The sequence below is a fragment of the Corvus hawaiiensis genome, chromosome 3, assembly GCF_020740725.1.
Source record: "Corvus hawaiiensis isolate bCorHaw1 chromosome 3, bCorHaw1.pri.cur, whole genome shotgun sequence".
In the NCBI taxonomy this organism is placed as follows: Eukaryota; Metazoa; Chordata; class Aves; order Passeriformes; family Corvidae; genus Corvus; species Corvus hawaiiensis.
Window position 1 is genome coordinate 51,726,455 of NC_063215.1, and position 22,876 is coordinate 51,749,330.

General features: G+C 39.3%; 1 protein-coding gene across 1 annotated transcript in view; it reads right to left on the bottom strand.

Annotated features, from left to right (window-relative positions):
- Positions 1-15,754: 15,754 nt before the first annotated feature.
- Positions 15,755-22,876, bottom strand: part of MAN1A1 (mannosidase alpha class 1A member 1) — a 143,193-nt gene continuing 136,071 nt past the window's right edge. The window contains exons 11-12 of the mRNA XM_048297920.1: positions 20,563-20,678; positions 15,755-19,919 (exon numbers count right to left, since the gene is read on the bottom strand). Coding sequence (XP_048153877.1) covers positions 19,793-19,919; positions 20,563-20,678 — 243 coding nt within the window. The 3' untranslated portion in view covers positions 15,755-19,792. The remainder of the gene's footprint in view (positions 19,920-20,562; positions 20,679-22,876) is intronic.

Sequence of the window (22,876 nt, forward strand, 5' to 3'; positions counted from 1 at the left end):
TGATTAATGAATTGAAAATGATGGCATACAAGGGGACTCTATATCTCTAGAAATGCAGTGTGTAGAACCTTCCTTCTAGTTTTGTGTAAAATTGAAACCTTCTTTTTGTCAGTGAAACTTTGGGGCCTTGCAAATGATCTCTTAGAAGTTTGACAGTCTTAGAGGAAACCCAATTTCTTGTGAAGCAGAGGAAACAGGAAGGACTTGCTTTGCTTATAATTGAAATCCCTTTCTACCGCAGAAGACTTTGCACAAAGTTTTTGTTACACTTTAGGGTCACAGCATCAGGTACTTAGATTTTATTTCTTTTTCTGCAGTTCTCCTCCTTCCAAAAATCCAGACAGAACCTTGTTCCAAACTATTCACCTAAGAATTACTGACATGGCAATGACATAGCTACCTTTAGGATGCTGTGTTTGAATCAAAGATCTTTTAAGAGAAGAGCAACAGGGATGTCTGCGAATTGTTGCCCAATTTACAACAGCCCTAAATTTTCCTTCAGCCCTTCTATGATCTCAACTATGCCTTTCCACAGCTCACTCTCTTTCTGAAGCCTGTCTACACTGATTTCACTGGGAGTTTCATCAGAAACAAGAAGAATTTTTAAGAGTATCAGCAGCTGTAATTTGCTTCTACCCATTCACATTCAGAGGCCCTTCTGGGGTTTCCATAGGCTTAAGGGAAAATACTATTACTCTGCTCTGATTCAGATTTGCAGTGTGAAACCTTCACTCCACTTACACACTGCACACATTTCATTTTACAGCCATTGTCTTGATTACTGAGCTGCAATTGATTTACTAGACAGCAAATTGAGAAATTATCTCTAGACTTCTCTGTAAAATTACCTCTGATAGCAGGAGCATTAGGCAGTGCCTTAGTACTAACAGGAGGCTGTCAGGCTGTCACCTTCCCTGCCAGCTGACTCTGACCGATGGAAAAAAAGTCCGGCCTTAGAAGCTACAGCCACTGGCAGATTGCCTCCTAACAATGGTAAACAATGGGGTGGCAGATTGGGAGGGAGGGAGACTCACCTTACTATATTTGAGCAATTGGGGTGCTTGGTTAGCCCTTTAAATAATGGGGATTAAAGAGTTCTCACGCCAAAGTTGGTGGGAAAGACCAACATCCTTTTTATTTCAGCATCTGTGGGTTGCATACATATCTCCTGTAGTGAACTGCTACTCATGTGCCTTTTTGTCCCTCTCACCAGGAGTAAGAGAAGAGACACACCATAAAACTCAGGCAGTAGCTTTAGAGCAGAGGAGACAGTAGTCTTTCACACAAAATATGATGAAGATGGAGGCCTCACTGCTGCAGATGTTGTTGAAGCTCAAAGTACAAATAATTTTGCATGGATGTGTGAACTTTTGTTTCCTTTTTTCAATATGTTCATGGAAGATAGAAGGTTGAGAACAGGTTTTTGACCCACAGGGAGCAATGTACTCAACTGTCATGACCATGTCTGCGCACATTTATGAATAAGGATGTGATTGAGCAAACAAATTGAGACAAGGTAAAATAAGTTAAACCAGACCAATACAAACTTCAGTAAGGAAGATGCCATCTGGAATTTCAGGAGGGATTTTGGTGCTGAGAAGGTGGAAAGCTGAACTGCAAAGAATTAGATAATAAGCATGATAGAGAAATGGCATTGAGAGAGTAGTTGCAGATAACTGGTAAGACCAGTGGAGCCTCAGGTTTGTGTTGAGAGCCAGAGAGGAAGGAGTATAAAATCAGGGCACTGTCTTCATGCTCATGTTGTACTTTGTGGTTTGATTTGGAAAACCAATATATTTGCAAGGAGAAAAACCGAAGGAGCTGTTCTGTGTCAGAGGGCCAGGAAAGTTTTTGTCTTCTTTTTTGTCTTCTAAGAGTTATTTTGAAGCTGCTGTTGAGCAACAGGAGGAGAAAAGCAATGTTTTCTTCTTTCTTAGGGTCAATGAATACAGGGTATTTTTATACAAGGCTTTTTATTTTCCTCTAGGAGAGAGGCTGTCATTGCTGTAAGTGAAAATGTTGACTCCCTTCTGCAGAAAATTTTATGTACTAGTGGGGATGCAAGAGAACACATGCATTACTCACATCTCATGGGGCTTTCTAAGGACTGTGATTTTAAGGTCTCAAAGTGGAGTCATACCTCTTACAGTTTTTACAACATGTCTTTAACCTCACAAGTCCATACATAGCTGGAATGTCTTTAGATCTCACCTTTACCTGTATGTGGGTGTGTGCATGTGTGCACACACCTGTCCACTGCTTGGTATGGCCCTTACAGCTTGTGATAAAGCCACAAGCACCAGCAAAAGTGACCTTCCTAAATTTAAGATGACAGTGGTTTTGTCATTCTGCTTGGCGTGACTGGGAGCTGTAGCTGTGAAAGGGGAATGTCTGCTTTTCTGTCCTTCCCTTCCACTTCCCACTCAAACAGAGCTCAGCAGCCTGATGATGGGAGGCTGGCTTTAGCAATTGTGTAGTGACCCCTGGCCAATTTATGACATCTCCCCTGCCCTGGGAGGGAGAGGCTGACACACTCCCTTGTGTTTTCCTTGAATTCTTTCTGCTTTGTTTTCTTGCCAGACACTTTGACACCATGACTTATTTTCACACTTACAGCCACTTTCTGCTGAGAACCTAATGAGTGCAAAAGGGCACTTATGACTTCCAAACTTTGCAAGGCATAATAGTGCTGTGCGGGAGACAATCTAAAAATGAGCAATAACAGCAAAACACTGAAGGGCAAGCAGGATACTGCAAAGCCATCTAGAAATAACTACATACCCTGGAATGACTTTGTTCTACCCTGAAGGTCTCACTTTCCCCCTCTTCCCTGTAGTTTGCGAAGCTCTGCCTAGATGTTTCAAGTGTGCCTAGAGTCAGGCTTTACAAAGTATTGAGGCATTGCTAACACCGTGTAAAATCATCTCCATGTAAGCTTGCTGCTCTGTGGTAGAACAATGTTAATGCTTGATGACCTTTTAAGGAATAGCCAGCTTTCTCTGGACTCCAGCTCATTGTTGTAGGTTACGGTCTGTATTTTCCCCTTCCTGTGGAAAAAGAACACAGAAGAGAAAGTCCTATTGGCATTTCTTTTCAGCTTAATGATCAGCTTTATGCACTCCTTTCAGAGCAGACAGAATCCTCAAAAGCAGCATTGGCAGTTCTTATGGAAAGTGAGTTTAACAGAATGAGGATGCTATTGGGCTGTTTGTATTCTGCTCAGGTCTCCCAAGCCACCAGCCACAGGGCTCTTTTTCTTGCTGTTACATAGCTAGGCTAGAAAGGTGTGTATTTGACCTAGTTACTACTCAGAGTTTATTAATCTGGTATTTCTTGTCAGGGTTCTTGATTTCTTGAAGAAATCTGCTTAAACATGGAACTGGAAGAGTTATTTGGCATTGAGTTGAAGGGTCAAAGCCAGGCACTCTCTAGGCAGGAAGGTGGAAGTAGCTTTGCCATTCCTCTTGGTTAAGATATTTCCCCATTCCTTTATGGTTTAGGGTCTGTGTTGTTTTGCAATTCTCCATCTACATTAAGAGCTCCACCCTCCCTTACAAAGTGACAAACGTGCAGTTGAAATCCTTCAAAAAGTCCAGCCTGGGAGACGATCCTGTGGACAAAATAGCCTATCTCTCAATTTCATAGAAAATACCCAGGGCCTGTCAGTGTGGCAGGGGAGATCCTAAGCTTCTCTTTGCAGTGACAAGCCTTGCAAAGTGGTGGTCCTTTGGGACATTTTGGGACGTGCAAGGGAAAGTGCCTTTCTCCAGTTGTTTCAAACATGAGTCATACTGGATGAACACACCCTGATATCCAGGAAACATATGAATGTAACAATACCTACGTTTATTTTTTTCTAAAGGCTATCACAGAGTAAATATGGACTGATAAAGCAGACCTGGTGACCTTAAAGACCTAAACAAAATCACCAGAGCAGAATTGGTTGGGTCCTTAGGAGTGTGGGGTCAGCTTTGGGTTTTGCTCCTTTTTTGACATGCTGAGTGCAGCTGCAGGTACTCACAAGCTGTTTCATCAAGGCTCTTCCTCTGAGCTAGGACTTTTTACCACAGACCTCCCAAATGGTTCTGTAAACACAGTGTTATGGATAGCACAGAATGCTCAGCGAGCCTTAATATGCTTGGGAAATGAAACAAGCTCTCTCTCATTCTCTGATAACTCATGAGCTGCTTGTATGATGTAGATTTTAACCTTCCCAGATTCCCAGGTTGAAGAGAAGTTAGTATATACCACCCCAATATGAATTGCTGATACTTAGGAGGGCTGAGGACAGAGGGTGGCAGCACAGCCCTGTCAGAGCTCACCCACACACACTGTGGAGGCTGTGGCAGTGCTGAGTGGGTGTAAAACATTTCACACACAATTGCTTCTAATTAAATGTACATATTTTTTTGTTTTGCTTCACAACAGGGCAAAAGTAACTTCTGTTTTCTCAGTGTGTTCTGGTGTGTTTTAAGCTGTATGTTATTGTTTGATTTAAGCTTATATGATGAAGTTTAGAGCCACAAGTTGTCTGTCTAGTGTATGCATGCAGGGAAAACCTTGCCTCAGAGATCACCCACTGATCTTTAACTTATTAAATGCCCTAACTGACACTCTTGCTGATTGTCCTGACGGCAACTAAAAGGCCATTTCTTAGTGTAAGAAAGAAAAGCAAAAAATCATGGTACTGAGGCTATAACCAGATCTAGCTTGGGGGCAGAGTGAAGAATTTTGGTACAAATCATAGCAGTGAGGAATGAACCACATTTGTAGAAGGAGGCATGCTTCCAGGAGCCCTAAAAATCTTCATTTTGAATTTTCTCTCATTGGAAAAACTGAGATAACAAAGTGCCTAATATGCTGCTGGACCAGGTTGGAATTTTACAGTGTTGAGTGCAGGGCTAAACCAACCCCAAACCCACCAGCCCCTAAGCCTTCTCAAGCCAGATCTATGCACCTCACTGAAAAACTGATACAGTCTTCATTCCTCTCGCACATTCCCAATTAAGTGCGATGAAGGTGCTGGGCTGTTGATATAAATATATATAAATAAGAATATGCATATATTGAAAACATTATTCTTGAACCCTCTTTGTTCTTTGATGAAAACAAGTAGGATTACTGAAGGATCATTCAGAGTTCTTAATAAAAGGTTTCCTGAATGAATGTCAAAAATTATCTTTTCTTAAAAGAAGTTAGCAGAGCATTGAAAGGAAGCCTTGCCCATTTCCTTCATTAACAGGAATAGTCTTTGTCTCACATGTTTTGAATGAGAGGTCAATTTTCGAACAGCAGACCAAAGTTTCTGGGGCACACTGGTCAAAGCTCAAACACAAAAGTTTTGTATTGTTGAAAATTAGTGGTGTGATTGTATGTTTTTTAGTGCTTGTATTATGCTTATTCATACTGTTACAAAGTGGTGAAGTGATTTGGACCTGTGTAATACATTAATGTTGTAGCTTGAAATCCCTGTAAATCTGAGATAACAAACCTAACTACAAAATGATGGTTACTGGAACCCTATGAAAGCAAAATATAATTTATTTATGACTTGTGCTATATTAAGAGCTTCTTTGAAAATGAAGAAGCAAACAGACAAACACTGGGCCACTTTTACAAATGCCTTTTTCCTCATTCATTTTGTTTAGCTCTTCAACATTTCACTTAGATGAGATATTATGTCTTGATTTTACATCTGTTAGTTTACTTAATCTTGTCTTGCTGGGCTCTTTTGGCTAATCAGGAAATGCATCACAATCTGTTTATTTGTGCAGATGAAATAATTTTATGTCTGCTAATTTCAGGAGAGGCTATTTAAATTCTGAATTGTCTCCAGAAGTCTTAAGTAGCTTACTGGGAAACAGGACCAATGTTTATACCTATTTTGTACTGGTCATAATTTTAGATCAGAACAATGCAAAAGAATATTCCTGAGCTGAAGATATAATGCGCCTTTTTTCAGCAGATAGAGCATCTGACTTTAAAACACCAGAGGAGAACATCTTCCACCTCAAGTCTTTTTGGATGTCAGCTCTCTAGATCTATTTTAAAAGACATTAAAAATCCTTGAAAGGACAAAGGTCAGATCTGAACAGGCTAATTTATATATAAAAGAGAAAATGGTATTAGGCAAGTCAAGACCTGATTGATAGAAGTCACAGCACACATTTTCATTGGGACAGTTCTTTATCTTTGTGAAAAGAACATGAAATATTACTGAGAGATCATTTCTAATTACACCTTTAAACAGCACTTTTATAATCTCAGGCAGCTGTGCTAACACTATTGCCAGAAATTTATGCAGTTTTTTTGCTGACCTCACATTTCTTAATAAGTACACTCTGATCCTCACAAATCAGACAAGATGTTGAAAGAAATATTTACAATGACCCATTTTCTGCAAATAAAGTATTGTCTGTATTGTCCTGCCTACAAGCTTTGTTTTAGAAAAGCTTTGTCTGCCAGAAGCTGGATCCGGGGTGTGGGAGGGGTTTCTCCAAAATATACACAAGTTGCAAATTGTATATGATGATACACATTTAATTGCCCTTCCATTTCTGCAGGCAAGGGCTGCACAAAGTAGGGAAGCCCCTGATTTTGGGCAGGTTTGCTTTGGAACTGTTTGGTAGCAGTAACATTGTCCTGACTTGAAAGGTGGGATCCTCCACCCCGGGGAAATGCATTTTTGGGATGGAAAGGGATGTGAGGGACACAGCCACAGGGTGTGATATGATGATGATGGCCAGGCAGGTAGGTGAATGTATCCAGCAGCCGTCTGTATTCCTTTGCTGCAAATAAGATTAGTTCCTCGGTAGGTTCAGTTTCTGCTGGGAGACAGAGCAGCTCCCTAGAATTTAGAGAAGTCATTGAGCCAAGTTCAGGAAGACTCAATAACTGTGCCCTTAGGTTCTGAAGAGCAAGAAATGTTTTGAAATAATTATTCCCAGTGGAAGCTGTAATGAGGTTAGGTTAGACATGATGAATAATTCTAATTCCTTACTGTGTAATGACACAATTTAAAATAGCATTTCAGACGTGGGCCTCCCAGGTAACTGGGTTAGATCAGTAATCTCCTGCTCTGATGGAAATTCTTCTACTCGTTTCTTAGTGTTGTCTCTTTTTGTGACTGACTGAACACAGGCTTCGTGGGTTTCAGTACAGCAATCTATCAGACTTCCCTCTATGACTGTACATATAGACAAGATGCTTATTTGATGGCAAGGTAGAATATAGTTTTCAATATAAATATTTTGGTTGGGGGAGAAAAACAACATCCTTGAAAGTGATTCAGGGGAGGAAGATCTTTTTGAGCAGCTGTGTCCAAGGTTAGACAGAGTAGCTGCAGCACCCTACCATATTGTCACCCTGGTAGCTGAAAATTTTTTTTTACCAATGCTTCGAAGTCTCCTACCTCCAAGTAGTCTCTGCAGGGAAATCAATAAAACAGTATTGTCTTCCAAGAGCAAAGATGTGTATAAACTTTACAACAGAGAAAGTAAGTTTATCCACAGCAGTCATGAAGTCTATGCTCTTAACTACCATAGTATATGTGAAGGGCTCCCAACATGACTGGGTCTTCCTCATACAAGCTGCTTTTATCTATCATCTGCCCTCTCAAGCATCATTCTGCTCATGCTGGTCATGGACACTGAGCCCTGGCCGTGAGAGACTTTAGGTTCCAGCTTCCTCTCTCAGGCATCAGTTCCTCACTGCTCTGCGAGGACTGGCTGCCACACAGGATTAGGAAGTCTAAAACTATGAAGAAAAGCTCAGGTGGTAATGGTTCATCCTTCTCCAAAGGAAAGCAATTAGGAAATAGTGAAAGCACCTGGAGCACAGATGCAGCTGCCTCAGTAAATTACACAGGCATGAGGGCCTGACCGGTGTTTGTTAAGTACCTGGAAGATCTGAGGTGTCTCTTAGATGTGAAGCCAAACTTCAATTGAAACAGAGCTCATTTCTTTCCTTCTGGAAGAGATTGTGGAATCATCTCTGCTAAACTTGAAGGTAGTGCAAGGGTTGTAAAGAGAGCTCTTTATGTGGAGAGAGAAAATGACTTTAATATTGCCTCTGTTACCCTAAGTATTCAGGCAAGTATCTGTTGATGATCTCCCTCCTCTCTTTCCTGCTCCTTATTTCTGTTTGTGAAGTTTGTTTGTATAGACAAAATTCATCCGTGTCCTGCACACCACAGCTCTGTAATAATGGGCAGGCCTGGCCAGCTGAGCGAGTCAGTAATGTGACCTCTATTTGCTACCTTGGAGGCAAACTTAATGTCCTCAGGATCTGTAGTTTGCTGCCCAAGGTGGCACATCAGTTACATGGCAGTGTGAAGAGTGCCACATCTTCTGCTTGGGAAGGCAGCATGGTCCTTGGCAGGCTCCCCAGAGGGCTCATCTAGATTTGTATCTGTTTGTCCTCACTGTACTAATCACTTTGTGATTAGTGCAGATGCCTGGCTTAGTCTCCTTAGTATGGTCAGAGAGGGAAAATGTTTCAATTCTTATTTCTCTGTTTTCCTAGGTTTTCTTGGCTTCACAGGGGAGATAACAGCAGCACTGAGACAGCCAAATATTTGCTTGTATGAGTACATATCTTAATTAGCACAGTCCTTTGAAAAACTCTCTGTGGCAAGTGTTCCAACAGCAAAGAGGAATCCTTCATGCTATAAAAAGCCTGGAATTGTTTCCTCTAGCGTTTACTCACCTCTCAGGATGGAGCCACTAATTTCTCCTCCTCCTCCTTTAACACACACAGTATGTAAATAATCCTAACAATAAGCTGTCTGGAGTATTTTATTGCTTAATTAATATGGTTTCAATATTATGAATAAGTAACATCACATTCAGATTGTGAGTATAGTAAAGTTAAGGGGATATGATCCAAGAAGGAGTTTCAAATCCCTTCGCATCTGTTCCTCTATTTTGTTGGATTAATTTTATGTTCTAAATTAAATTATTGTTATGAATTTGTTTTCTCTGATGTTCTGCCCTCCTCCCCCCATCTTTTCATCATCTGTCTGCTCAACACCTTTCCTGCTCTCTCGCACAGGGAAATAAAAGCCACTTTACAGCCCAGCTGGCTGAGCAGGTCTGTGCTGTTCCTCTCCATCCCTTGTGGGGCTGCTGAATGTGATGTGTTTGGAAAGCTCTGGACTTACTAGTTTCTGTTTTCAGATGAATGCAGGCTTTCCAACTGGCATTCATTGTTACTTTGATCCAGGTTTTAATTAAAAACTTGGGAATTCTAAATCCATTGAACTGTAGTAGACTTACTTTTTAGTAAAAGATCCTTTTTTTCCTTTCTTACCTGCCCTTAAATGAAACTCAAAGCCAAACAACTCCCAGGGCCTTGCTTGTTTCTGCTTAGTGAAGGAGAAAAAGTTGTTAAGTATTTCTCTTCTTTATAGGGCTCTTACGAGGATTTTTTTAAACTTTTGGCTACAGAAATGCTGATGTGACTATAGTTTCCAAGTTATCAAAAAAGGTAAGAAACAGCCAGAAAAAGGTCACAAGACTAGGTAAACAACAACAACAACAACAATCTCATAGGCATAAGAGATGCTTATTTGGTAATTAAGATTTCATTTTGTTAAATTATAAACTGTCAATGGAGGGAGTCTCCTCAGGCTGGGAGAAGGACCTGGCACATTTTGGGCCTTCTCACAGGGGAAAAATAACTTGGTTGCAGGTGTAAATGCTAAGGATCTCCTTGTTCTCTTTGGCTTAAAGCAGAGTTTTCCTTGAAGGTTCTTCCTTACAGACCTGACCTTGCACAGCACAACCTGCTAAGTTCCCTCCCTGCTGCCTCCAAAAGCTCCTGCCTCCCCATTCCTCCTTGATGTCCCTCTTGCTGAGAGCAGCCAGCAGTGCAGCCATGAGTTACTGAAATCTGACTGTGTGGTTCCTATTTTTCCTAAAATGAGCAGCTCCATATTCCCAGCTGGTTTACCACCACCACCACCACATCTGATGGGATCAAAAGCTGTCATAAATCCCCTCTCCTTTTTCTTGATGATGTATTTTTACTGTGTGCAATTATTACTGGAACTGGAGTACTTTATCTCTGGATAAAAAATTGTCTGAAATCAACCTGAGAGGTTAGAAAGCCCTTAGAGAGGTACAAACCAACATGGCCAGACTATTAAATCACTATTTAGAAATGGATTATGGTTAGAAGTCTACTGTTTTTCCAGGAGTGTTGTCAGACCATGACCACTTACCTGCTGCCCTGTCTTGTTATGCATAGTGAAAGATGAAGACCAGTATCTCCCAGTACCCCTTTGAGTATATCTTTGCACCTATTTATTTACAGATATTCTTACACTCTTGTGTTACAGACTCCTGATTGCACCCTACTGCTGATGGAGCAACCTGTATGGTGAGTGCCTTTTCCTCCTTCCCTCACAGGGAATGCAAAGAATGGATGCAGGGGGTGTCCTGAGTCAGTTCCCACATGTTGAGAGATGTGTGCTGTGCTTGTTGCTTCACGGTGAGGTCTCTTTGAGTCTGACTCCTGAAACCTTTTCCCATTTAAGGCATATTAGCCATTATCTCTCCACCGCTAATTTTTAAAAATTTTTTGTTTGCTTTTACTACTTGCACTTGTCTCTTCTCCAGCAGTAGAAGAAACAGCAACTTAATGCAAAGTAAATCATACCTGATTTATGCTTGTATAAACAGCGTGTATCTCTTCACGTACAGGTAAACGGAATTATAAAGACATTTGTGAATAAAATTTTGAAAAATGAGAGAGTTCACTGGTAACTCATTTACCGTGACAGGAGATGAATAGAGGTAATTTAGTCTCATAAAAGTAAAATTGGCTCATGTCTTACATGGGGATGGGAAAAAGATTATTGTTTAGCAGCTGGAAAGCTGAGTGGAGTTGAGAATTGGCAGCTGTGCTGAAGGGGTTTGACTGCCTGGCTCTGTAACCTCGGGTGAGTCATTTAGTGTGCCTGGTGTACATGCTGCCTCCTGTAAATACAGATCTAATTCTTGGCTAGTTTGTAGAGGGATTTGTTCTCCCCAAGTGAGGCACCAGAATATAGGACTCTGGTGTGGTGCTGCTCTATTGCCATGTTTGAATAAGAGCATTTCCTCCTCTCCTTCTTGTGTGGCTGATAGATTTGCTCCATAAGTGCATTTCAGTCTTCACATCTTTCCTGGGGACAGAGTGGAAAGTAATCCTGAAAGAAAAGCAAATATCCTTTGGTTTTAAAGTTATATAATAATAAGATAAAAAGATTAGGGCCTGTGGGAGCAGGCATTATGAGACTCGGATGAAGTACATTATCTTCTAAGGTACCTACCCCGTTGGACAAGTAAGCTGGACTGAAGGCACAAATGAAATGTGCCTGGGAACTTCCTTCCATGGCTTCCTTATTGAAAATGCAAAGCAAAAAGGAGATTGAGTAAAACAGGCAAGAAAAAATTTCCCCTTGTTACTAGTGAAAATGTTGTGAAAGTCCCTGAGTAAAAGGATGGTCAGGGCTCTGCTCTGTGGTGTGGGCTGAACAGCACCTCCCTCTCAAAGTCTGGAGATGGCCTGAAATGAAAGACTTGGGCAAGGAAGATGTTAGGAAAAAAAAGAAAAAAGGCATGAAAAGAGCTGAAGATGTTGCACAGCTAATTTTGGAGGAGCACCTTGTTCTGCCACTGTGGAGAAGAAAGACAGGAGTGGTGGTGTGGGTTTTATTTTTGAAGGTGGAGCAAGAGAGGAGTTCTGGATTGGCTCTGAGATGGCCTCTGGCTTTCAAAAGTTCAAGTGCGTGCTTTATAAAAATCTATGGGACTAGTGAAAGTGCACTGGTTCCGCAGTGTGGGTAATGTTTGTTTATTGGTGTGAATGGATTAAACCCCACAAAATGTCTATTTTTGCCTAACCTAGTGACTTTCAGCATTTTTAGGCTCTTAAGAAAGCTAAGCAAGGAGACTGGCTTATTTCTGCTGGCGTTTTGTTTCCTAAGAAGTGTTTGCATCAGTCCTTTTGAAGCTGGGCTATTATAATATGAAATGGAGCTGCTAAACCTTACATTATCAGTAATTAATATAATGATTATGTTTCTCTTTTCATTTTTGTGGGCTTTCTGATTCCTCTGAGTGGTGATGATGTGCAGGCTGCCCTTTCCTAATGAATTATTTACACATTATGGCTGGTAACTGGAGACAGTAAGATACTTTGTGCCTCTTTATAACATTCCCCTAAATTACTCCGTTGTGTCAGTACTACCACACATGCTACTTCTGGGCTTTTAATGGGCTCATCATGCTGCAGATCTGTGAATACTGTTGTTTACAGCAATTTGGGGCTCTTGGCTAAACATTACAAACAACTTCAGCCTGGGACTTGCTGAAGTCCCCAGTGATCGCTCGAGCCTGAGTGCTAATCCTTGTGCTTTGCAGCCCGGGCTGGGATTTGCCACCAGGATTTTAAAAAAGCCGATTCAAATTTAGGAAGATGTACAAATGCTTGAGGTCTGGGTAGGCAGGGACGAGCTGTGTGAGTTCAGGGAAATCTCCATCTCTCCTAACCTTTAAAGGTCTGTGTGCATCTCTAGGTGATTTACTTGAAGAATGCCTTTAGATTCCTACCTCCCAGCAAAAGGGTAAATCCAGTGAGGGGTTCAAGTGAATGTGAAGTGTAGAAGCTAAGGACAGAGTGTTAATAAGCCAGGAAAGGAAAGCTATGCACAAGTAATTGCAACTTTTCCTGGTGTTGTGGTTTACCCCAGGCAGCTGCTCCGTCATTCCCCCACCAGCAGGATCAAGGAGAGAATTGAAGAGTGAAAGCCAGAAAACTTGTGGGTTGAGATAAAGACCCTTTAATAGGGAAAGCAGAAGCTGTGCACACAAGCAAAGCAAAACAAGGAATTAATTCACTGCTGCCCATGGGCAGGCAGGTGTTCAGCCATCCTCTAGCCTCCTGTACCATGGGGAAGCATAGAGATACATAAATACACCATGATGAGGCAGGGGAATTTTGGAGTTGTGAGAGGACAGGAGGCCATCCTGCAGTGCAGGGCAATACTTGGGGAATGGTTTTTTAATTTTTTTATTTCTGGCTGTAGTAAATGTTTCCAGTGACTGATTTCAATGTATGGTTTTCAAAGCTGGTGCCCCTGCAGATGCAGAACAGGCACACTACAGCTTCCCTCTGTAGCATGTCTGTTCTGTGAGCCTCAGTCCTTGAAAGGAAGCGCTGTTTTTCAATTCTTGGCCTGTCTGAAGATGATTCTTTTGAAGTGCCCAGTTTGTGAAACGTGCCCATTATCTCTGATTCCTTTTCTTCCTCCATTCTGAAGTACCTTACTGTTCTCATGGATCATCTTGCCTGGTGTAGCAGTTCCTGTTTATAAGTTATGTCATTGTCTCTTCACCATCTTCCTTTCAACCCAATGCTTTCAGTGACCCATTTTGCCCTACTCTTTTCACCACTGATCTCTCTATGCCCTTTTCATGTTTGAATAATTGCCCAGTGACTTAATTTTTACAATAAAGGTAAATCTTTCACGAAGACAATGTGTCTACATAACTTGCTTTGCCTTTATGGCATTATAGAGTATAACTGGTCGTTATTAATAATGCATCTCAAAATGGTCTCTTGTTTGACAAGTGTACCTCTATTTTAACATAATATTCATGTCATGCTTGTAAGTAGTCATCAGAATATTTCATAAAATTAATGGAGTCCCACAAAATGGGAACTCGCTACTGTGTCTGGCTGCCAAATTTTTGCTGAGAAATGGAAAGAGGCTGCAGGATTTTGTACGCAAATTATGAAAGCTGGAGATTTGGCTTTGTGTGTATTGGAAGCCAGTGTTGGAAACAGAGTGGTATATATGTAATATATTAAAACATTTTAGAATGATAAAGAAAGCTTCAAATATTGTTGAAGCTATTCATGTCAGGACATGCACACTTTAATTAAAGAAGCCAGGCATCAGTTGAATCAGTCACTGATTTGTTGTCACTGGGAAAAACAGCTCTGATAAGAAGATGGAGAGTTTGCTTAGTGAGAATAAATTCAGACATGGTGTTTATTGTCTAAACCATACTTCAGAAACAGATAATCTGTAGGATATTAAAAAATAAAAGAAGGAAAAGAGAAACGTAGCATGTCTGCTGCCTTTTCCTCAAGCCTTCCTTAAGCTGTATCCACTCCATAAGTCTCCATGTAAAATTCTATTAAACCATTTTCTCTGAGTGAAAAATTGACTTTGCTAAAGTGAACAATTTTGCCACTAACTTAAAATGGAGCTGGTTTTCTTGGTATAGAAGTTATTTTTAGAAAGAAAAATGTTCATTGATGCAAGAAATTTTTCTCTGTTAGCCCATTTTGGTGATACCCTGCACATAAAGATGGAAGATTGCCCAAGCAAATTGCAACTGTGACCAGCCAATTAATGCTTTAATGGAAAATATTCATATACTTCAGTGTGACCCTGTTGCCTCCTCATTTTTTGCTTTGGAACACAGAGAGGTGAGAATTAGATACTGAGAACTATATTACAGTCTATCAAATCCTATGGCAGAAGTGGATAGTTGTAAGGTTTGCTTAGATCTGTAAATATATAAACACAAATAGAGTTTGCATGTTCTCTCACTTTTTCTATTTTAGTGACAAATGTTCAGGTTTGGGATTAAAGTAAGACATGGACAATAGTATTTTTTTTGGAGAGGAATGTTACAGTACATTAAAACCACACTGCCAACTGGTGGTTTTTCTTTAACTGGAGGTACTCAAGACTAATAATAGCTCTGTACTACTTTGATGTGAAAGCAACACACAATTGGAATGAAGGGATAAAATATTAATAATGAGAGGGGGCCTGTAAAATGCCAGTATGGGAAGGTAGAAGGCAAACAACCTTCCACACCTTGGCCACAAAATGTGCACTGAGTTTGGAGAGAGTGTGAAAGTTTTAGAGGGGTTCCCAGTGGGAGGGTTTATTATGGTGAATTTACAAGGTGAGTGAGAGCTGGTGCAGATAGAGGAGCAGATACCTGAGACATGAGGGTTTTGAATAATGCTGAATGCTAAGAGCCTGCTGGGCTCTAGCTGGATTCTGCAGATGGGGGACTTGTTCCATCCACCGCTCTGTGCATGTATGAATGCATAAACCCAGGAGAGAGCAAAACCTCATGATTTATCTCTTCTTGCAGTATGCAGAGTGGAACTCTGAGTCTCAGTGACCATTTCCTGGGTTTGGCAGTTTGCTTTTTGATGTATAATCTCTCCTCCTGCATTTGAGATCAACCAGGACAGACTAATCCCAAGATTAAGGCGGATCAGATGAAGGGCTGTTTCCATAGCAGATGCTGTCATGTGAGCGCTGAGCTCCTCTTGTGATAGAGCAAGGCCATAGGGCAATGCAAATGGGGTAAATCCTGTTTGTCTTGACTAATTGTCAACTCAGTCCTAGTCCCCTTTTTCCCTGCAGAAAACAAACCACACCAAGCATCCAATTAAGGAGACTGAATTGGTTGAAATTCTAATCCAGGCTTGCATTTACATCTCTTCTGCATCACAGTCTGCAGGAAGGTTTGCATTAGTTCAAGTTTGCCTTGTATGTAGCACTTTGTCCAGTCCTGGAGCCAGTGCAGGAGGGCACTGTCTGCTGACTGCCCCAAGGACTGCATTGTGCAGCTGCACAACCCCAACTGCTGACAAAATGTCAGAGCTACCCTCAAAAATTATTTAAGCAGGTCTAATGAGTAAGTCCTTTGACAGAAATTGATACTACTGAGACTGTTCTGTAAAACCACAGCAGTTTATTTCAGTATCGTCTTGGGAGGAGGCTTTCTACTAAACAGAGAAAACAAGGTTATCCAGGAGGTGTAGCTGTTATTTCAATATTTAGATTGGAAATCTTAATGTCCTTCTGAAACAAAATATAGTTACAGTTCCTATGACAACTGTTTCCCTCTCCTCTGGAGCATGGGCTAACAACAGGATTTCATTACATGGTCATGTAACACTGGACACTGTGACAGCCTTGTCATCGCCACTGAGCTGTTTGCTCCTAAATGCCATTCAGCTTTGCCCACTTGTATTGTGCAGAACATGAATTGTAGTGACCGACCTTCACTGTTTATTGCCTGCCACCTCCCAATTCCCAGCTTCTCTCTTTTCATTAGCAGGCTCACTTTCTACCAAAATACATTTAATATGCTGAATTTTGTTGACAAAAATTCCTAGAAACTTATTTCAGTGGTAGAAATTCTATACACTGACATTAATTAAGAACAGCATCTTAACAAGTACACAGAGTACTGACAAAAATTTGTGAGTATAGCAGCCAAACCAGAATATGCAGCAGAATCCTGTAGTTACTTCTCCAACACATATAAGAAAAACTATAACCAGTTGAACAGATATATTAAAAGACTTTATTCACAATAGAGAAATTTTTACAAATATAAGTTCTTAAAAATTAAGCATCTTGATCTATTATGTATTCCATAATTTCAATTTATATAAAGATGAAAAGACTAAATGGAATATGTACAAATCAAAACCAATTTAAATACATGATAAAAATGGATATGTATGAAGTCACCATAGAAACAGTGAGCCATTGGGCATTGCAAAAATTTGTGTATAACTAACACATATGCAATACTTATCTCACAATCAAAAACTTTTTTTCCTTGTGAAACAATGTTGGTGCCAGTTAAAGTGGGACTCAACATATGCAGATTTAAATGCATTATTATGCTGCAAGTAAATGGAAGAAGTGTGGGCAGTCTTTATGCAATAAGATAATCTGTCCATATCCCTGTCTTCTCCCCTCCCCCCCCAAAAATAAGCAATTTCTTTTGCACTTACAAATGACTGGGAACACAAAGTCACCATCACTAGCCACTTCCATGAAGTTAGTTAAGTGAATGGGAATTAAAATGCATGTTATCTTGCTGATCTAATGAGCAGTGGTAAATATGGACTGTTCCAAAATGATTGCTCTTACTTTGGTGTTTTGGGGTTATTTAAAAAAAAAAAGAAAAATTGATATATTCTCAGTTTATGAAAAGTTTTTTCTTACAGTTGGCAGATCTACATGTTGTACAATCTTCTTGTCTACTTACATTAGTTTACAAAAAGTACAGTATAGTGCAGTTTGTACATACAACCTGAATACCAATACCAGTCACATCAAATTTGTGCTCTTTCAAATCACCCTAACTCCCACACTAAGAAAAACTCATATGAAATGTCTGTATTACAAGGAAACAGCCATGATGCTCATATTTAAGTCCATAAGACCCAATACACACAGAGCTGTGTGATTGGAGCCTGCTTTCTGAAACACGGAGAAGAGCTGTCTGGTTCTCTACTCTTCCCTTCAACTCGCTATGTCCCAGCAAGATCACTACAGACAGCTGGGGGTAAGCAAACCTTGCTTAAGAAAACCATGTAGAAAGTGGCTTAGAAAACACACTTCTCAAAGACTGTTTCTGAGTTTTTGCAGTTATGAGGTCTGAAGCAGCACATGCAGGTGGGAGGCAGCAGCAGCAGGTGACCCAATAAACATAACTGAGAGAAAAGTAATTATTGTTACATGTTAAAAAGAAGAAAAATTTTGGTTTTATTCACAGCTATAACTTCTTTGTGGTGGAAAAAAATCTCCCTTATAAATACTTTTTATAAAGAAATACAAGGAAGTATAGTCCTCCAATGTTACAAATTCTGGAGAATCAAAATCAGCAGAATTTCTGTTTAGAAAAGAGGAGAGAGCCAAGACTTCATCCTTGCTTGGTTTATTTCAGAAACCTGCTGTAACATAAGGGAATCCATATTTAAAAAAAGAAAATAATAAAAAAAACCCCAGTAAAGCAAAAAGTTGTGAGCTGCTGTGCTGGCTCTGTGTAAGCAGGCTTTTACCTGCCAGTCCATTTCTATCCATTCTCCCAGTGCTGGGTGGCCCAGGCTCACCAGGCTGCCCCAGTAACTCCCATCTAGGAATGCTCAGCTCTGCCAAGCCTGTGCTGGAGCATCAGCAGGTCCTTGCCTTGCCCCCTACACCAACGTCTTTGGCAGCTCATGTGGCATGAGCCATCTCCTCTGTCAGCAGGGGAGGCAGACAGGCTGAGCTGTCTTCACTGACTCAAGGGCAAACTCTATGGGTCAGCTTCCAGCTGCTATATATAAAAATGTAATTAGTTATTTTTGGCTTCTACTTAAGAAAATGTCCACTTCATATTTCTATCAGTATAGAAAAAAAAGTGAAGATTTAAAAAAAAAAAAAGGTAACTCTGTAAAGCCTAAACAAATGTGTTCCCTCAGCTGTGATTAGCAATGCTGGACATGTGAGCTATCTTACTAAATACCATTCAAGATGGTCACTATTCAGAACCAGATTTGTTTCACTGCAGTCCAATCAATGAATATGTTCTTTCTCAGAAGGGGAAGCCAGGTGTTTCCTACCTGAAATGTATGGAAGTCATCCCATCACTAAATGAAAACACAGGTAGACTCAAAAATCATGTAAACCACTTCAAACCAAGTAGAAACAGGAATTAATCATGCCTCATTTCTTTTTCCCTTTGGTGATGCCACAGAGCAAAACATTTTTGGCAAAGCTCTTACCTTTCTTAGTAAGCCAGGCCTCTAGGGAATATTTTTTAAGCACACTGCATTTCCGTTACTTTAAACAAGACAGTGTTGTCAGAAAGTTTTAGTTCAATTCAGGATAACTTCCTCTCTGAATGACTTATCTTTTTTGAGGAGGCAGGTTTTCTTCAAGGCATCTGAACGTCTACCTTTATTCATACAGATACATTAAACTGCTTTGTGACAATTAGCTATCAAGCCTGGTGTCAAGTCTGAACCCACCTAAATCTTTACAAAAGTAACAGAAAAACCAACAAATTGTATCTGATATAATTCTCAGCTTCCAGGAAAATGTCATTGAGTATTTTTTTGCCAACCAACCAAATGAAAACTACTGGACTAGATCTATAAAGAAGGTTAATAGTCCCTTTCTTAATATGAAATGGCTACCTTATTTTATTCCATAGCTTGACTAAAGACATAGGAATAACACCACTTAGAAAAGGGAGGAAACAATTTCTTCTATTACAATATTCTAATCAAAACCTGAAAAACTAAGGTCTGCTAACTAATGTGCTAAATCCATAGAAACTAGCTTAATCTAACTTCAACTTATACTGCAGTTTCAGAGTTGTGTCTGCATGAGATGAGAATACCCCTATGTAGACTTCATTGACAATGAAATACATCAGATACTTTACCAAGTAATGATAGACCCGCATAAGAAGAGGCTGTCACAGTCACAAGATTTGTCCTGGATGACACACAAAACAACTTAACATAGAACAACAAAAAACCAACAAACAAACAAACAAAAGAAAAAAATAAAAGGAAAAAGCTCTTTATACTTAATTCAATATGGCTTTTTGCAACATGGCAAAATATTACAGCTTAAAGCATACATCTCCTCACAGAGGAGAAAAGAATTTTGCAGTCAAATTAAAAGCATAACAGGAAGCTAGTAACATGCAGACCCTCTGCTCTTTTAGGCCAAAATGACACTGCAGCCTAACAGAATCTGGGAAGATATCCTATTTCACTTCTAAGAAGTTATTAATCTGAATTAGAAGATTGAGGTTTTATCATAATTAACTGGGTCCATTCATAAATATTTACTGTTAAAGAAAACAGACTGCAAAACACTTGATTTAAAAATTTAACTCAGGAATTTAAAACCAAATCATGTGCCCAAGTTCTGGAAACAAAAGGAATGAAAAAAGTATAAATTAATCTTCATCTATTTCTGGTTTTCTTCTTTATTCCCATCATCTTTGCGAAGAACAGGGAAAGGATGAGCCTCTGTGTTGAAGACCCAGTGCTCAAATGGAAGAAGATCATCTTCAGAAAACAGCAAGTACAGGTACCTGGCAAGAAAAAAAAAAGCAGGAAATGAGACCACATCAGGGAAGTTATTTTCAGGAAAACATAATTCATATTTCATTTACCTGAGTATTAAACTTCCTGTTGAGATGGCATGACTGATTTTTTCTTGCACAGCAAAAAAAAAAAACCAACCCAGAACTGAAGAGATCAAGACAAAACTTTGACCTCGTTAATGAAGATGATGATAGATAATGAAAGCTTTTGGTTTTCTCTCTTAACAGACCCTGCAAGCTTTCCATGGAAGTTGATTTTTTTCTTTTTTTTCTATAGTTTTAAAATGAAAAGTATGCAATATAAGTCTGGTAAGTTCTCTGTCTAGTCAATTTGATTAGTGCTGGCACATATAATTAGATCCTATCAAAGATATGAGATGCAATTTGGCAAAAACTATCAAGTACCTTTATAAGAAGTAAAGATAATTTCCAGAAGTCAGGGAATTTAATTTATTGACACAGATTGGGAGAAAATAAAAGGCAATTTGGCCTCCTGTCACCTAAGAAGAGCTCTGCTATTTCACTCAGATTTTGTTATGTGAGTGCTAAGGGTAGTAATGATAAATACTTATCTGTAAGGATGATACATAGAACTACTTCACATTAATGAAAGTCAACTTTCTTAACTTACTTGAGTGTCTCTGAAAGGAAGAAACTTTGCTGCACATCGTCATGGCTTTCGTGATTGTTATAAACATCTCTAATGCCAGAATAGCCACCATCTACTCTGCAGTGTTTTTCCAGTGCCTGAAGCAGGGAAGAAAACACCCAAACAAGTGGGATTAATAAAATTAATAATTTGACAGTTTTTCTTTTTTTGATAATAAAATTAGCAAAAAACAATTGCCACAATTTTTTTGATAAAGAGATGAAAACTTGGTAAAGCTCTAGATAGAAAACTCTTTAAAAAAAGACATGGGCACACCTGTCTAATTTTACATTTAGGAAGCGAAGAAAAATAATAAGTGAATAAAAAGTGAACACAAACCAGCTTTCAGAAGGAAAGCTATATGGATATAAGGATTTAAAGACATGGATTTAAAGACATTTAAAGATATGGACTTTAACTTATACTCTTTTTCCTCTTTTTAATAGGAGTAACAATAGCCTTTCTCTCCCAACCTCTCAGCCTTTGGAAATTATATTACCTATACCTTTCCTGGTCATATTTTGGTACTTAAAATGATTGTGACATAATTGTACACCATACTAAAGATCAGTCTTTTTCTTACCTCCTGCAAGTCCCCTCAAAAAAAGGAAAGGCAACTCTCCATTTTCTGTGTAAGTTGTATGGCTTCTCTTTGCAATTATTTAATTTTCCAATGGGAAACCACTGAAATTGGGCTCTGACTGAATTTCTTTTTTGCAGCAGTCATATTTTTCTTTGCTACCTCTCTGAAAAAGCTTTGTCTGTTACACAGGAGTAGACAGAAAGCCAGGACTTAACACGCCATAATTTAGCTGTAACAATAACAATGTGTTTTTCTGTAGCTAGTTTCCAAACTCTGTATTCAGTTAAAACGTGTAAAACAGATGACTGATTCCTATTTCACAATAAAAAGGAGTACACGGGCCACCTAAAAATACAATTTCTTTTCTGCCCACAGGAATGTCCTATATTTTGAAGGAGACATATTTTTGACGGAGAAAAAAGATCCAATGAAGAGTGTATATAAAAGGGTAAAAAAGATGCTGGAACTGGAGAAGATATATACAGTGAGACTATTCAATAAACTTTGTAGCTTTTCTTTACCTTAGACAGGTGTTTGTATTAGAAAGGTGGTACCCACATGCCTATATATGAGCCATAACTTCTTTAAATACACTGCTATCCAACACCTTGGTACTGGATATCTTATCACTACTATATTTAAAAATACTAATTAATATTTTTTTCTTTATAACTGACCTATTTAACAAGGCTACAAGTATTGTTACTCTCTTAATTTTTCTTATTCTGTTTTCCAATAACTCTCTGGTATCATGCAGTATAATGAAGGAGTAGAGAGAATTTAAGATGATTATATTTAGAACAACTCTTTATTCAAAAACAAATCCAGAAAATGCTACTTAACCCTAAATAACTTCTGGCAATGAAAATGACAGTAAGGATGGTGGATTACTACATTCACTCAGGACCACACTACTTTGAAACAGGGTGTTTGCTGTGGAGATGGTATTGGAGCAACAACTTTAAGGCAGAAATACCTGGGGCTTTATCCAACCCGCAACAGAGCCACGAGATAACTAGTTCCTCCCTTCCTGAAGTTACTACAAATACCACTGAAGTGAGTACAGGTATGTAGATTTTATTTAGGGAAAGATGCTGCATTTCAAAACACACAAGGAAAAACATGGCAGAGGATATATCTAAACCAGGCAGAGTAAGTATTTTCTGATGGCAGATGGGACGCAAAGTCACTAATAATTACTGAGGTATTCATCACCTTCCCCTGCTCTAAAGACTCTTTAAGATCCGTGTTTTGCTGTGAGTAGATATGCTAAACGTCCTTGATATTCCTGGAGTCCCTGTAGCTGTCTGCCCACATTTGGCTTGCATGTTAGGCTCTCCTTAGTTTTCACTAGAGAGTAAGCTGCCTATTGTATATTTAAAAGGGATTTTTCTCCAGAAGAGATCCTTTAAAATATAATAGCCTATTTATCTTTTCTTATGTGTCTTTAGGTTCTTTAATTTTCCTGGACACTTTTACTAAATGACAAATATACTTAAGTTTAAAGAAGTAATTTCTTCTGGCTGGTATTCCTTCCCTCTTGTCTACTGCAATGAATTCAAAATGCTGCATCTGTGTCTGGATTTTCAATGTCAAACAAAAGATGATGTTTTTCAAGGCACAGCAGAAGCAGAACTTGAAGGATAAGGCTGCTATGCAAGGAAATATCTGCTTTCTAAACAGGGTGAGGTAAAATAAAAGCAAATTGCATTT